This window comes from Aptenodytes patagonicus, chromosome 6, assembly GCF_965638725.1.
Source record: "Aptenodytes patagonicus chromosome 6, bAptPat1.pri.cur, whole genome shotgun sequence".
Lineage (NCBI taxonomy): Eukaryota > Metazoa > Chordata > Aves > Sphenisciformes > Spheniscidae > Aptenodytes > Aptenodytes patagonicus.
In genome coordinates, this window is record NC_134954.1 from 40,518,952 (window position 1) to 40,534,125 (window position 15,174).

The 15,174-nt window shown below is 44.0% G+C and overlaps 1 protein-coding gene across 2 annotated transcripts; it reads left to right on the forward strand.

Moving 5' to 3' along the window:
- The first annotated feature begins 1,042 nt into the window (after positions 1-1,042).
- Positions 1,043-12,695, forward strand: AKAP19 (A-kinase anchoring protein 19). Of its 2 annotated transcripts, XM_076342219.1 has the most exons (5): positions 1,043-1,099; positions 1,457-1,620; positions 7,172-7,243; positions 7,856-7,932; positions 11,553-12,695. In XM_076342219.1, exon 5 carries the CDS (start codon positions 11,719-11,721, stop codon positions 11,980-11,982), a length of 264 nt encoding a protein of 87 aa, XP_076198334.1. In that variant the 5' UTR covers positions 1,043-1,099; positions 1,457-1,620; positions 7,172-7,243; positions 7,856-7,932; positions 11,553-11,718; the 3' UTR covers positions 11,983-12,695. The 2 variants fall into 2 exon arrangements, with proteins under 2 accessions (XP_076198334.1, XP_076198335.1); XM_076342220.1 differs by lacking the exon at positions 7,856-7,932.
- Positions 12,696-15,174: the final 2,479 nt, after the last annotated feature.

Here is a 15,174-nt window from a genome sequence, read left to right on the forward strand (position 1 = left end):
ACGAGCGCAGTGCCAGGCCCTGCAGCACCCCTGTCTTTTAGCCTGTTGCTGCAGGAGAAACCAGGGCCCAGTGTGAGCCTCATGTCCCGAAGCACAGAGCCTGTCACCGCTGGCACCAGGAGAACGCTGCCAGTCCTGGGGTGCTGTTTTCCAGCCCCAGCCAGGCGTGAGCTCCACGGCAGCCTCTCGGAGGCGATACCCAAAGTGTGCACTTGTGCGTCTTGCAGTAGCTTTGATGTCAAGGCTCCCCAAAGGCAGGAACGCTTTACCCGAGATGCCTGTTCACAGCCCCTCTTGAGAAATATTTTTCATTTTCAGCGTTGCTTTTATTTTTAGAAGATTAAAAATGTTATTTTAGTTTGCTCAGGTCCTCCGTTCAGGAAGCTTTCTTTTAGGGTGGGGACATTTCTTAAAAAGCTTTGGTACAATTAATATTTTTCTGTAGTTGTACGTGATTTGATGCTGCCTGACAGGATAAAATAGGAGAAACGTCACCCAGGCCTCACCCCTAGTCTTTCCCACAGTTTTCTTCATTTGAATATTCAACAGTACTTTATCATTCACCGTTCTGTGGCAGACTAGTGTTTTATCAAAGGGCTTAGTCAAACGTGCGATTTCGATAAACATAGGCTTTTATATGGCAACTCTGTCCTTTAAAAATGCTTCCCCTCATTTAAGAGAAGGAGAAGCCAATGAGAGGCGATTTCCCCGGGTGGGTGACTTTTTTTTTCCTTTTTCCTTTTTCCTTTTTCCTTTTTTTTTTTTTTAATTTTAAATCGCAGGCCCCATTCCGGCGCTGAGGCACGTCGGCCCCCGCTGCCACCGGCCCTGCCGGCGGGGGGGCCGGGAGGAGGCGGCGGGGGCCCGGCGGGGGCGGGGCGGCGCGGCCCGGCGGGCGGGGCGGCGGCAGGTGCCGCTGCGGAGCGGCGGGGCGGGGCGGCAGGTTGGGGCCGGGCGCTGCTGAAGGGCACGGCGGGGCGGTGGCGCCTCCCCGCCCCGCCCCGCCCGGGAGCACCAGCGCCGCCGCCGGGAGCCCGCGGCCGCCCCGGCGGTGCCGCGGGGAGGGCGGAGAGCGCCCGGCGGAGCGGAGCGGAGCGGCGTGAGTGACGGCGGCGGCGGCGGCGGGTGGGGGCCCCTCCCCGGCCGGTACCTGTGCGAGCGCGGCCGGGCTGGGCCGGCTGCCCGCTCCCCCGCCGAGAAGATGGGCGGGGGGCCCGGGAGGTCCCCGCGGGGGGGAGCGGGGGGCGGCGGGTGCTCGGTTGCGAAGCCCCGGCCGCCGGCGGCGAAGGGGGATGCCGGTGCCGTCGGTGCCGCTGCTGCGGGGCGGAGGCAGGGCGTTGCCTGCCGGGAGCCCCGCGGTGCCGGCCGCTCTGGGTGCACTTGCGGGTAGTTTCCCGAAAAGTGTTGTCAAAATGGACTTTGATGGCGTTTTCACGTCCTTGTCGTTTACGAACAGGACTCTGCAGGACGCAGCGTTGGTGGGACGAGGGCCTGATCGTGCAGGCGCCTTTGGAGGAAGGAGCAGCCCTCTCCAGGAGTTTCTGCTCGGTGGATGGAGGCATGCTGGTGGGATCACGTTTACAACATGCTCTTTGCACTTAAACCACCCCCACCGTGCTGGTAGGTCAGACGGGTTTCTTGCTCGCATCTCATCTTGCTTAGGACCTACAAGGAGGAGCAGGGTAGCCTGGCGCTGTGTTGCAGAAGGGACGGGCTGTGTCCCCTCACAGCCGTCACAATGTGTGGTGACCCATGGGGTGACCTGTGGCCGTGGGCAGGACTGGCCTTCAGCATCATAAGCTTATGATGTGGAGGAAAGGAAAAAGAGCTGGGCTTTGAGGTGGGGTTTTTCAGGACAGGCGGCGGTGACGCCTTACTCCTCCCATCGTCTCACAGTGAGGTTGCTAGCAAGACAGTGCTCAAAACTGAGCAAAACAGAGGTGCTGCTCCAGTTGGGCACCCATGGGGGATCGCCTGAGAAGAGGTAGTACTATGTAAAGCGATGTGAGTGATGCAGAGTGGGAAGGTAAATGGCGTGGCTGCTTCTCTGTAAGCAGCGTTCCTGCTGCGGGGAAGGCATGAGACAACTGTATTTGTTGGCCAAGGTGGCGTGAGGGTTTCTTGTCTGCCCCTGCTCTGCCATGAGTACCTTTTCCAAGCTTCAGCACAAACCTGTACAGGGCAGGTTACTTTGATCTAGCACATTGTAAAACACAGATTTAGTAGTGTAAGATCAGTCATGGCAAAAATTGTAAAATGTTTAGAAACATCTCATGCTTCCTCATAGTTCAGGAAGTAGGAGTCCAAATTAGGTTTCTAAATATAGTAATTTTAAAAAAAAAGGAAAAATACAGGGATTTATACTATAGTCTTAACAAGGTGGCATTTTTAACCTTCAAGTACAGACAAATCAGTTTTCTTCTGAACGTTATGTTCTGCTGGGAAAATTCTTTCTTTAAAATCACTTTGGTTTGTACAGGCTGCACAAGGGATTAGGTAGAGCCTCGCGACGCTCATGTCTCCGGGGACAAGGTGGTTCTGTGGGCAGGGTCCTGGCGGGGAGAGCTGGCAGTGCCGCCAGGCTGTGCGGGGCACGACTGCCTCGCCTGGCTTCTGGCCGCCCCGCTTCTCAGGCGTGAAGGCGGCAGCTCCGTTAGAAGTAGAAGCTGGCACGTTAGGAGTGATGAAATTCAGGAAAACAAATACTGGGGGAGAGCCGTGAGACAGAGTGATTTTTAAGGCTGACGCAGTTCTTTATTGCAATTCTGGGCAGCTTTCGTACAGCTGGAGCATCTGGTCGTTAATTCCTCGCTTTGTTCTCTTATTCCTCGGCTGATTTCTGCCAATCATTAGTAACGTAGTTGTGATTTTAAAACGCGGGGCTGTGTTTTCCTGCGCGTTCCTATGTGAGACATGGAAAAATGGGTCTTCTGTTGCATTCCTAATTCTGATTCCCAGTTTTACAATTGGCTTCTGTATAGGGAGATTAAAGAACAGAATGGGGTTGTGTGCGGCTCTTCTTGTACTCTTCTCTGCTTGATCTTGGGTAGATCCTGGCTGTCTCCTTCCTTCTAACTTTCATTTACGTTAATCCAGTGGGGCCTTTGCCTTCATAAGGGCATCACAAAGCAAACCAACGTACCTCATTCGTACCTTATGATCTGCAGCTCCATATGTTCGTGGTTGAATCTTGTGACAGATACTACAATAAAACGCGACCCTGTCAGACTGAGATACTGATCCAGTGTTTTACTTGCTGCTGCTCATCAGTTCTCGCTGGCAGGATCCCCAGACTGGGCAGCAGCCAGTGATAACGGCAGGAGGGGCTTTCTTGCTTGTAAAGATTTGTGTATCCCCATTTGTCGTCTGCAGCAGTCTGTCTTTGGCTGGCATCTGTGGAGGACAGTAATATACCTTTATAAACAAGGCTAGATCCTAAGTTTTAGCACGAGTACAAGTAGCTTGATGTTTTAACGTGTTCCTGAAGGTGGGCTGTCACTAGGTAGGCTGTGATCCACGGTTGACTCATTGGGATGGAAGTTTTGTGGTATATGTAGGAAAACACCAGTTTCTGCTCTAGTTAATTGAAAACAGTGTCACAGCATTGTAATAAACCAACAGGCTGCTTCGTTTGGACCCAGTGCCATGCTTTAGAGCAGTCTAACCTTGGTGTGGGACTTGGCCAGTTTCTCTGACACCCTTTGGTGGCACGCCTTGCATTTTCCCCTGCTGTGGGGAAAATGTTTGGGGGGGTCTTCTTCAGGCTGTAGATTTGCAGTTGATACATATGGGGGGGTGGGCTGATAATTGCAAGAACTCTGGGCTTTGCTGAAAGATGTGTTGAACCCGTATCTTTCCGTATTACGCAGGGCAAGGAAACAGCTGTACATCTACGTTAAAAACTTTATATCCATTTCTTATATTTTGTTTCTGTTCACTCACCAGTTTTGAGCATTATTTTGTATTTAGGTTCTTAGAGAGTTTTAGCTCTCCTCTATGACCATTAGCTTTTCCTTCCTCTGAACCAAGGCATTCCTCTATAACTTCTGTAGTTGGGTTCCTTAAATTTTGGCTAAACTTCCTGCAGATGGAGTTTCTGAGCTCTGCATCTTCTTCATGCCCTTTCTTCTGCAACCTCGCTCTGAGGCCTCACTTGCTAAGGAAATCCATTGGTGCACTCTTACTCATCTGGAAAACGGGCTTTCATCAACAGCAGGCATCCCGCTCTTGTTTGTATGAGGGTAGGTTAAGTTAATGTTCTCCCTTGTCCGTGGTCTGGCAGAGAGTCTGTACTGATAAATGTCTGCTTACTTGTATTCTGAGACATTGGAGGAAAAAGCTACCAGGCATTGAAAAATCAAGCAGAATTAATACATTGTACATATTTCTGTCTGAATTTGGAGAAAATAGTAGTATGTACTATATATAATATAATTATAATATATATAATTATATATATAATATATATTATATATAATATATATATAATAATTATATATAATTATATAAATATAATATAATTATAATATATAATAGTAGTATGCTTGGACAAGCAGCTAAGTTAAAACGAGAGCAGAACCTGTAAAAAGTTTTCAGCATCCTCTTCCCCTCTTGCCTTCAGGCTGCTCTCCGAGCTGCATGCAATTCTGGTAAATAAACTGCTGTACTGGAGGGAGGATTTCAGGACAGGCTCACTGGATACAGCTTTACTTTCGTGAAATTAGAGAGCTACCAAGCACACAGTGTTCCTTACTTTTAACAAGACTTTTTTTCCTGGGTGAAAACTAACCTTGTGGCTGCTGAGGACTATATCTACTGGCATTGTGGTTTTCTGAACTATTGGTATTTTCACCTAAAGGTTCCTTGTTGTACTTCACTCTTGCTTGGTACATCAACTGTCCTCTTATTGAAAAGCCTTTTAAAGTAAGCTAGAGGTCATGCCCAATTCTGAAAAGTGAGTGTTGTTTCCCCATTTGGTTACAAACTGGCTTAGAAGCCTGAAAAAGTTTTATCGCTTCTGGCCATGGGGGGGGAAAAAACCAAGCCTTTGAAATTCCAGCATGTACCCTGAGACAGATAACCAGGAGACTTTCATTTACATGCTAATCCTGCGCAGCAGTTGTTTGCGGTTCCTGCATCCAGCCCTTTCCAATCTGTAGCTCTTATCTCTTGTTGGCAGTAAGCTACAGGAGAGGGAGAGGATGGCCCCGCTAGGAATGAGGGCTCCATTTTTGCTCTTCATTGCCTGAATTGTTTTGGTGTATTTAGGTATTTCAGTGATTGCCTGAGGTAGCTGGATCTTGGGAATTGTGCTTGTCTTAAAATAATTCTAGCTTTCTAAAACTTTCTTTTCCTACGATTAGAAGGAGACTTTATAATAAATGTTTACTCTAGTGCGTCTGCTCTGTAGGATTTGCAGAAAACTGGATGTTAAGGAGAGGCAGAAATATAAAACTGGTGGATTAGACTGCTTTTGAGAGCCCCTGCCTGAGGCTGCTCTGCACGGGGAGCCTCTGAGTCCTGCAGTGATGGAGGCGATGCTGTGCGCTAAGTGAATGATTCATCCCTCTACCATTTATGTGCCGCTGCTCTGTTCAAAACTGCAGAATATCCAAAAGCATAATAGCATGTATCCTCGTGAATAACATCCCACCTTGTTAGGGAGAGGAAAGGCAGACATAGGATGTTCTGGGTTTCTGTTTCTCTCCAGAGAGCCACCCTGCAGGAAGACCTGGATAGACTGGAAGAGTGGGCTAACAAGAACCATATGAAGTTCAACAAAGACAAATGTAAGGTCTTGCACCTGGGAAAACATAATCCAGGAGTGCAGCACAGGCTGGGATCTACCCGGCTGGGGAGCAGCTTTGTGGAAAGGGACCTGGGGGTCCTGGTGGACAACAAGCTCAATATGAGCGAACAGCGTGCTGCCACAGCAAAGAAAGCCAACAGGATGCTGGGTTGCATCAACAATGGCATCACCAGCAGAGATAAAGAAGTCATTATCCCACTCTACTCAGCGCTTGTCAGGCCACTCCTGGAATACTGTGTTCAGTTTTGGCTCCTGCTATGCAAAAAAGATGTGGACAGGCTGTAGAGGGTCCAGAGAAGGGCTACAAAGATGATCAAAGGACTGGGAAGCCTGCCATATGAGGAAAGGCTGAGAGAACTGGATTTGTTCAGCCTTTGGAAAAGAAGGCTTAGGGGAGACCTTATCACCGTGTTCCAGTATTTAAAGGGTGGCTACAAAGAAGATGGAGACTCCCTTTTTACAAGGAGTCACATGGAAAAGACAAGGGGTAATGGGTACAAGTTACTCCTGGGGAGATTCTGATTGGACACAAGAGGAAAATTTTTCACAATGAGAATAATCAGCCATTGGATTAATCTCCCCAGGAAGTGGTGGATTCCCCAACATTGGGCACTTCTAAGATTCAGCTGGACAGGGTGCTGGGCCATCTTGTCTAGACCGTGCTTTTGCCAAGAAAGGTTGGACCAGATGATCCTTGAGGTCCCTTCCAACCTTGTATTCTGTGATTCTACTACATCGAAGACATAAATATTTAATGTGATTAGGTGCAGTTCAGAGGTCTGGATGCCTAAATGCTGTTTGTTTTACCTCTGCTGGTACGTCAGTTGGGTCACCTGCCTTGAGTTTGAGTATCTTTGTAACAAAGAGTAATGTTTCCACGATAATGACAGCACTGTGATTTATCTGACTATTCTCCCTATGCACTTGGATGATAAAGGTCTAGGTCTCAGCAGAAGCTCTGACAGGGAGAAGGGAGAACAGGGGAGAACTTTTAAGCTTAGGCAAAAGATGGGGCACTCCAGATGCCGGCATATTACCCTTCCTGTATCCTTGCTGAAATCATCCTTAACTGGACTTGCTGCGGAAGGAGGTTGGCATCCTGCATATAGTACGCTTGCCCAAGCAGTGGCCCCACTGTACGCCTGGGATTAGGTGCTGTATATAAACTGTTGCAGCCTGCCATTCAATCTGATTTCCTAAGTGCTGCATCATCCTTTTACCTTTGGCAAAGTCAAATGCTGTGGGTGAACAGGCAAGCAGACTTCTGCAAGGTCAGCACTACAGATTTATCTAACTTTGTGATAATGTGTAACTTTGACGTCTTCAGGAGCGCTAAGTTTTATTTATTGATTCCCTTTGCAGAGTCCCAGTCTGTGAACCTGTCTGTACTGCACTGGGGACAAGTGGGACTTGTTAAAAGCAGACACGTTCTTGGTAAGTAGCATACTGAGCTTCTCTCATGGATACAGAGGAAAAAACTAAAAGCCTCCCTGGCTGGAGGAGGGTTGCAAGGAGTCATATTTGAACCTAAAAGTTTGGAAAGTGAGGAGCCTGGCTCTGTGACAGCAGAAATTACTCGCTGTGTTCAATTGGGCAAAGTTGCACTATGCTATTTTGAAAAGTATGACTTATTTTTAATCCGGTGACTGCTATAACAAAAAGTGTTACAGAAAGCAATTCCATGCAGTATAGTATTGAACTTCAAGGAGACTTTTTCAAAGGTCTTATGGATGGAAACCATTTAAACGGTAGCAGGAATTTATTTGTCCGCGATAGCTAGAGATGTTGTGTAACAGCAAAACTCTTTCTCTTAAGCCATCTTCATCATATGAAGATGTATTCCAGAGCGGCAGGCAAAACTCTTTTTTTTTGGACAGCTCGCATTTATCCTTTTGTAATTATTTCTTGTTGATTATTTTAATACCTTAAAAAGTCTTATTTATCTGAATAAAACTGCAGTTATGCTAATGATGCGCTTTTCCTGTATTTTATACTGTATAATAGTGAATTGCAGGCATCTTTTTACCATTGTTTTGTTTCCTTCAGTGGTTAGAAATGAACTTACCTTGGCAGGAAACACTTAGCAAGGCTGGCAAAAAGACTGCTTAACCCTCTCATGCAAGGTGAGTTCAGCTATGTGGTATGACTCCCTCAATATTGTCTCTCTCCTTGCATTACCACAGGGCACACGTGTAGTAAATAACATAATAGGTGAAGCAACACCTGAACTTGTCCTTGGGAGCTTCCAGTTCCAGGGATATGGAAGGGAATTGATTGTTTTCAGGACTCTTAAAACAATGCACAGCATTTATAGTATTGAAGTTAAATGAGGTATTTAAAAGCATATTGACTATATGTCCACTGAAATTGAGCACAACTAGGAACTTGTATTTTTAAGATTAATTAAATCAAAATGTCACTTACTGTAAAATCGGTCTTTAAAAAGAGAAGATATGTTAAGGTTTGTGATGGTGCTGCTTTAACTCCTGGTTGACAGTGTTAACAGAGCAGATTGCAGCTCCCTAACCTCTGCCTGCAGCTAAGCACAGCAGCTTGTTGCGTGGGGAGCTGCATCTGCAGAGGTTTTGGCCTGAGCCTTGACCCATCTACGCAGTGGTTTCTGAAACACAACTGGGAACAGATTAGAGCTTGGACATTGACAGAAACAGACTCTTATCAGACAATTTTGCCTTGTGCGGTTACTGAATGAAACATCGTGCTGGGAGTAAAATGAACTTTTTCCACCCCCCCACCCCCCCCCCGAGGGTGTGGGCGTTGTGAAGAAAGCTAGAGATGTTGAAATCCCTGTCAGAACTTCGCGCTCTGGAGGTGAGCTAGGTAGAGGGGATTTAAACGGCACTTTACCATGTACATGCAAACAATGGTTGTCAGAAAAATAGGAAAGCAGTCAGAAGATTGAGGGCAACTTCACTTGCGATCATTTATGTGCCAACAATTATTAACTCAAGTAGAGCGGGCAAACTATAAAACTTACTGCAGTGACTTGGGAAGTACTGCGCTCTATAAATAATGAAATGAGCAACAGTCAAGAATTTAAACTAGCATCGATAACTTTGCTTTTAAGCTCAACTAGTAATCAATTTGGAACCATTTACTTGTCTTGCATGCCTTGCTATCTAGAAGTTTTATAGCCTGTCCCTTCCTGTGGGGGGGACAGTCAGACAAACATTAGATTTAGCCCAAATGAAAAGACAGAGGTCAGAAGGTGGGAACAGAGCTAAATCCTGCAGAGGAAGATGCTGACCTATGGAATTTTTGCCTACCTGCTTTAGGAGATGTTTGTCTTCCTTCTACTCACATTCCCTCCTCCTTTCTGCTACACACTAGCTCGTCTGCTGGTGTCCCCTAACAGAAGAAGAAAGGAAATCTCCAGTTGTAGGACGGAAACATCTTAAAACAATGATAAAATACTAACTAAAGCTGGCTACCATTTAACAGACCTCCTTTAAAAAGTGCAAAGAAAGGCTAACATGTAAAAGAATATGGCTCCAAACTTAGATAAAAAATCCAAATCTGAATAGTCATTAGATAAAGTGTCAGGGATGAAACTCTGATAAAATACATTGTTATATCGATTGTGGCATAGAGCAGTTGTATGATTGGGTAATCTGAGCTTTAAATCTACAATATTTACAGTTCTGACTAAGCCTAAGGAGGACACGATATCTAATCTAAAACATCTGTCACCAGTAGTGTAGTGAGAAGGGATTAGACAGCACACCTGTGTACCTTCCAGTGAAGCTTGTGCATTACTTTGACTGGATAAAGACTGCAGCTTTCAGGTATCAGCAATGCTGGGTTATAGATGCTATTGGTGATTCTTTGCCATATTAGATACTCTGAGCTACATATTTTTCCAGAAGAACAAGCGGAAATTATTTTTATTAATGGTAAATATTGAAATTAGACAGGCACAAGATATTACTATTAGGAAGGTTTGAATTATTCAGATGTCTGAAAGCAATTCAGACATCTCCTTGGCCTCTGGTCTCTAAGCATGTTCTGTAAGCGTTTTAAGTTTCATCAATGTGTGCAGTTGATAGACATGGTATAAAGCTCATGGTTTTTTTATAAACCTCCATAGGGATAAATGTGGTTTCTTGGGCAGTGAAGGGAATCCTTCCTTTTTACTCATTTAATAACAAGTTATCACAATAAAAATCTCACTGATAGCTTAGGTCTCCTCTGCGTTGGGTAAAACTACAAATGCTAGCAGCAGGGTTTGTGTTACAGGCTTGTTAACTATACTGCCTACTCTTAAAATACACTGGTGCATGCTGCAGCGTGTCATTACGCACAAAAGAAACTTACTGAATTCTATTAAAGTGATTTACAAACATTCCTCTAAAATGCTGAAATGTTCTGATACAAAGCTAAAGGTACGAAAACGTTTGTACGTACTTCGTGGTTTCAGAAGTCCTTTAGGTCTGACTTTCTGCCAGGAACACTAACCACCACTTCCGAGTGCTGGCACTTCAGTCCTACCAACTGTTTTCTAAACAGGTAGTGATGTTTTTATGAACTAGCAGAAAGAGGAGAGAAGCTCGTCACCGTGAACCTGGTTCTCATGAGTCAGCTGCTAGACTGGGGAATTCTCATCCTACCTGTGAAGCACCATTTGCCTGCAAATGGGACTGATCTCCTCTGCAAATGTTTGCCTGTGATCGGGATTGGAGCCCCTATTTCCCCCAGTATATAAAGCAAATAAATAAGGCTTAACATCTTTGCCATGATTATGTTTTCAAAGGCCATTTACAAAAAAATCTTTAACTTTGGCTGACCTTAGTACAACGTCATCGGGTGAAGCTGTAGGGAACAGTTGGTTTCTGTGTAGCACAGTCTTTATTTTGGCTGGCAGTCTATTAACTGATAAGTGGGTAAGTTCATGCCAAGCAAAGTCAGGCATATCATGAGATTCTGCTTTGCCTGTATAAAGAAAGTAGCCTGAGAAACAGCTTTGTAGGCTAGTAAACAAAAAAATACACACCAGAATTTGGGGCTGGCCAATTCTGATTCTTGAGGACTTTGACAAAAGGACCCTGTCAGGTGTTTTGTTCCTCCCTCTCCCTTCCCTAGATCTAGAGTTGTCCTGCTTTAGTAAGAACGGTACTCTAGCTCTGTCGGAACTGCCTTGAACACAGCAGTTTGCTGCCGTTTTCCCTAACCCCTCAAGGGAAAAAATGAAAAGCAGTTCTTGTTTCTCGTGAATACCTTCTAGTGGCTGCATAATCAAGCCTCCTTGAGCAACAGCAGAATGACATGGAGAATTAGTGTCACTCCTGCCCAAAGGGCGTGCAACACCCATGACACAAGGCTCTTGTTAGGTGGTGGTTGTGTGGTGCTTCTGTGGGGTGTTTTGGGGTTTTATTTTCTTTAGCAGCAGCGGTCACTGGAGTTAAACAGTATTTGTTTACAGATTCAGGAAAATAGCACTGCATTGTCAGTGTGGAAGAAACAGATTTTTTTTTTTTTCCTAAGACCTTTACATTCCTAGATGGCTTACATCATATACTGGGAATTGCATTCAAAGGCAGCTTGAATTCAGATCAAGCTTTGCCTACTTGTAGTAGATGGGTGTTACTGATAAAAACATTTTACGCACACCATGCAGAGATTTATTAAAGTTGCTTCTACAAGCGTCTGTAGTGAATTTAGCTTTCCTTTGAGCTCACTGAGAATGGCAAACTATTTATTGCATTTATATGAAACACTATTTTGACAGATTTCTTCAGAAGTAAAGAAGCAGAAAAGGAGACGTTCTGTTCTTTGAAAATAACTGGAACCACTGGCAAGAAGCAGCAACACTGTGCATCAAACAAGGAAAGCATTTCCAGGTGATCAAAACATGCTGTTGAACTGAATTTTGCAGCTGCATTTTCAAATGTACCATGGGATGCATCAAATCCAAGGATGCCTTTCCAGGTTCAAATGCTATCCAGGATGAAAGGATCAGGGAAGGTCATGAAGGATGCACCGGGGAGAAATCATCACTGATAGCAGTGGAGGTGGATGAGAAAGGTCCATCAAGCACCATAGTGCTAGACTATGCACACCGTCTCTCCCGTGAGATTCTTGATCAGGCGGTGAAACAGTGGGCAGTGACTGAAAGCAAATATAGCGACATCCCTTATATTGAAAGTGATGTGCCCTGAGCCCTGACTAGCAAGGACTGTCTTCACAGTGAGTGTCCTGTCTGTTAAGCAGTTTGTATTTGGTACTAGTGCAAATAAAGTAAAATCAGCTGTGATTTGAGCACAATGCCACTATATGAATGCGTTTGCAAGGAGTGGCTGAAAAAAACTGCCTTTTAATCTATATTGCTAAGAAACTAATTGGATTACAGTAGAATCTATTAATCAAGTGTCATTTGTTATCAGCCATATGTTGAGTATATTCTTTGTATGTGTTGAATGTGATCAGAAATTAGTGTAAAAAAGGATGAGAAGAATGTGGCTGCCCTGCACCTGGACAAGCACTGCCAGCGAGGCCCCAAAGATGCTTAAGAACAAAGCATGGGTTATTTTTACACACTGCGTAAAAAATCAGTGGCCTGTTTGTAGGTGAAAAGAGAAGAACTCTCTATGCTTGGTAAACTTGTCCGTGTTTTGCTAAAGTGAAACCAAGGTCTACATGTAGCAAAGATAACTGCTGTCATAAATTTTACTTTGATCCTTTGACCTGACTAAATCTGTAAACCGCAAAATAATGAAGGCAATGAGAAGCATTTTATAAAACCAAGCAGTATTCAGGGAACCATATGGATTATACTATTCAACTTCCATTCTTAAGTGAACCAGTGAGAAATGTTACAATGTTGATAAACAGTGCATTATAATTAACAGATGCTCTGGCTTCTGTAAATGCATGAAGGCTATTCTCTAAAATCCTGCAGTCAGATAGCTTAATTACATCTGATCACTATGTTCAGACCAAAGCTGTTCAGTTTTTTGGTTTAGTTTTTGGTTGGGTTTTTTGTGTGTATGTGTTAGGGTGCTGGTTTCTGGGGGTTTTGGTTTTTTACTGTAACCCAGATAGGCGTGCAAAAACTACTGATGCTAACTAGTGAAATGAACCTTCAAAGGTGTAACAGTGTTTTAGGGCTATTTGTTTCATGGGAACTATGGCTGCATTACACTAAAATTTCACTCTAAAGTAACACCCTTGGGACAGTACGCCTTCCTTCAGCCTCTGTAGGCTCATCGCTTACCCGTCAGTAAAACTGTGTATGGCGATGCAAATACGAGCTACAGAAACCTACAGCCCAAGCAGTGCACTGAACTGGTGAATAAGCCTTAGGCCCAAAGCTAAAGGGCTACATTCTTTACCGATTTTATCTAGCTTGCATCCACACGCTGCACCTCGCTTTTCTAGGACTTGCAGCCTGACCTACTGTACTCATAACTAGCATTTGAGATATCAAGAAAGGGATGAATTAATCATAGTCATCTTAAAGCTACAATTTTGCTGACATTTTATACAAAGTGAATGCCTTGTAGAAGCTTGGGTTTTTAGCACTTGTTTGTTCCTTTTTTCTGTTATGGCCAGTTTAAAAGACATAATTTTTTTTCCTACTTCAAAGTGCTTTCCATTTTATGTTTTGATTTTATAGAAAAATGCTTTCCATACTGGCAAAAACTGTTACTATTTTTAAAAGGTACACGTAGTTCCAGTAAATGATACAAAGCATGATTTTCAAGCCATGGTAAGCAAGCAGAAAGAGGACCATGTCAACTGTTACTTTTAGCTTATTCTCAGACATGATAGTCTATGAATTGAGTTGTTTTGCAAACTTTGTGACACAGACAGCTATTTGAAATTCACCTATATAGGGAAGTGGTTGTATCAAGAGTAAATGGAGAAGAGTGCTTCTTTGTAACACAGCACAAGACTGCCATTAATTCACACTGACCAGACTAGGCCCTGCTACTAAGACTGTTGTCGGGCTTTTGCTGAAAAAGGGAACAAAATCTGCTTATGTGGTAATGTCATCTTGTTTGAAGTAATGTAGTCTTCTTTGAAGCTATACATAAAGTGGGACTAAGGTATGATGGCCCATTTAAATTCTACTGCTAACAGTGATGCTCCTTGAAGCTCTAAAGCATGTAAAACATTAAATCATACCCTACATTTGCTCCATCTAAAAACACCCCATGCCATATACTAGGGTGAATTAAAAAAGCAAAAGCAAAACACTGATCAGATCAGTACGTATTAATTGGATATTGCTTAACCACAGTATTATAATAAGAATAGGAATCTTTTTTAGCTAAAATAAAGCTTTATTACAAAAAAAGGCCAACCTTTCTGTAACATTAGTCTTGGCTGGAGAATGTTAACGCTGCCAAAGACAGTAATTAAAAAAAAAAAAAGCCAAAACAAAAAAGCCCAAACTCCATAGACATTATTTGCCAGGTAGGTGGGTATAGGTGAATAGCAGATAGAAAACTGCACTCACTTCAAGAGAGCATTTAGGTATATCTGCCTCGACCCTTGTGCAAATACCTTGGTGGCTGCCACAGGGAGTTAGGTGTTGCAGTGCTTGCTGTTGCAATGTCTCAAATCCTTTCTTTGGATGTAGCCTTAGCATCTGGTGCTCTTCTGGAGTCAGAGTATCAGGTGCACTTTTGAAAGCAGCTTCTCCATTGGCAGGCTGCCATTGCACAGTCCAACAGCAGGCACAATTGTAAGGTAAAATAGCCTAAGGTTAAGTCATAGCATGTGTACTGATAAACACTCAAAATTTTCCCCAAAGGAGAAAGTTACCTAGGTATAATTAAACATGCATCACAGTGAGCTTCCATTAGGAGCACTTGCTGTGTGGGACGGCTGCACTGCTTGCTGAGAGAAGCCACCCATAACGTGATAGCGACTGAATCGCCTGCTGCTTGTTATGTCCAAACAGTCACTTACCTGCAGCCACAAAGCTTGTCTTCCCTCACTAATGCTTGAAGATTACAGCAGCTTCAGTATGGCCTGAAGTGCAATTCCAGCTGGTTTATGATGCTTTCTATGACATTGGCACTTCAGGGAAAGCACGCAGCAAACAGAAAGCAAACAAGCTTACAAACAACAGGGAGACAGCTTCTCACCAGGAAAATAATCTTTTACAAGACGCTGTCCTTAATAAATAATGCACTTACTTACCCTTTAAAAAAAAAAAACAAACCTGGTCAGTACTACAATCTGGTGAGAGATCAAAGGAGATCTCATTCCAGAGTTCTGCTGTATTTTTAATAGGCACAATAGTAATACATAATAAAAATAAAAACTTCTTTACCTAAATAAAATTACATCTGTCTACTTATCATTAGATTACTCTAAACTGTGCTATAGTCTTATAAGGC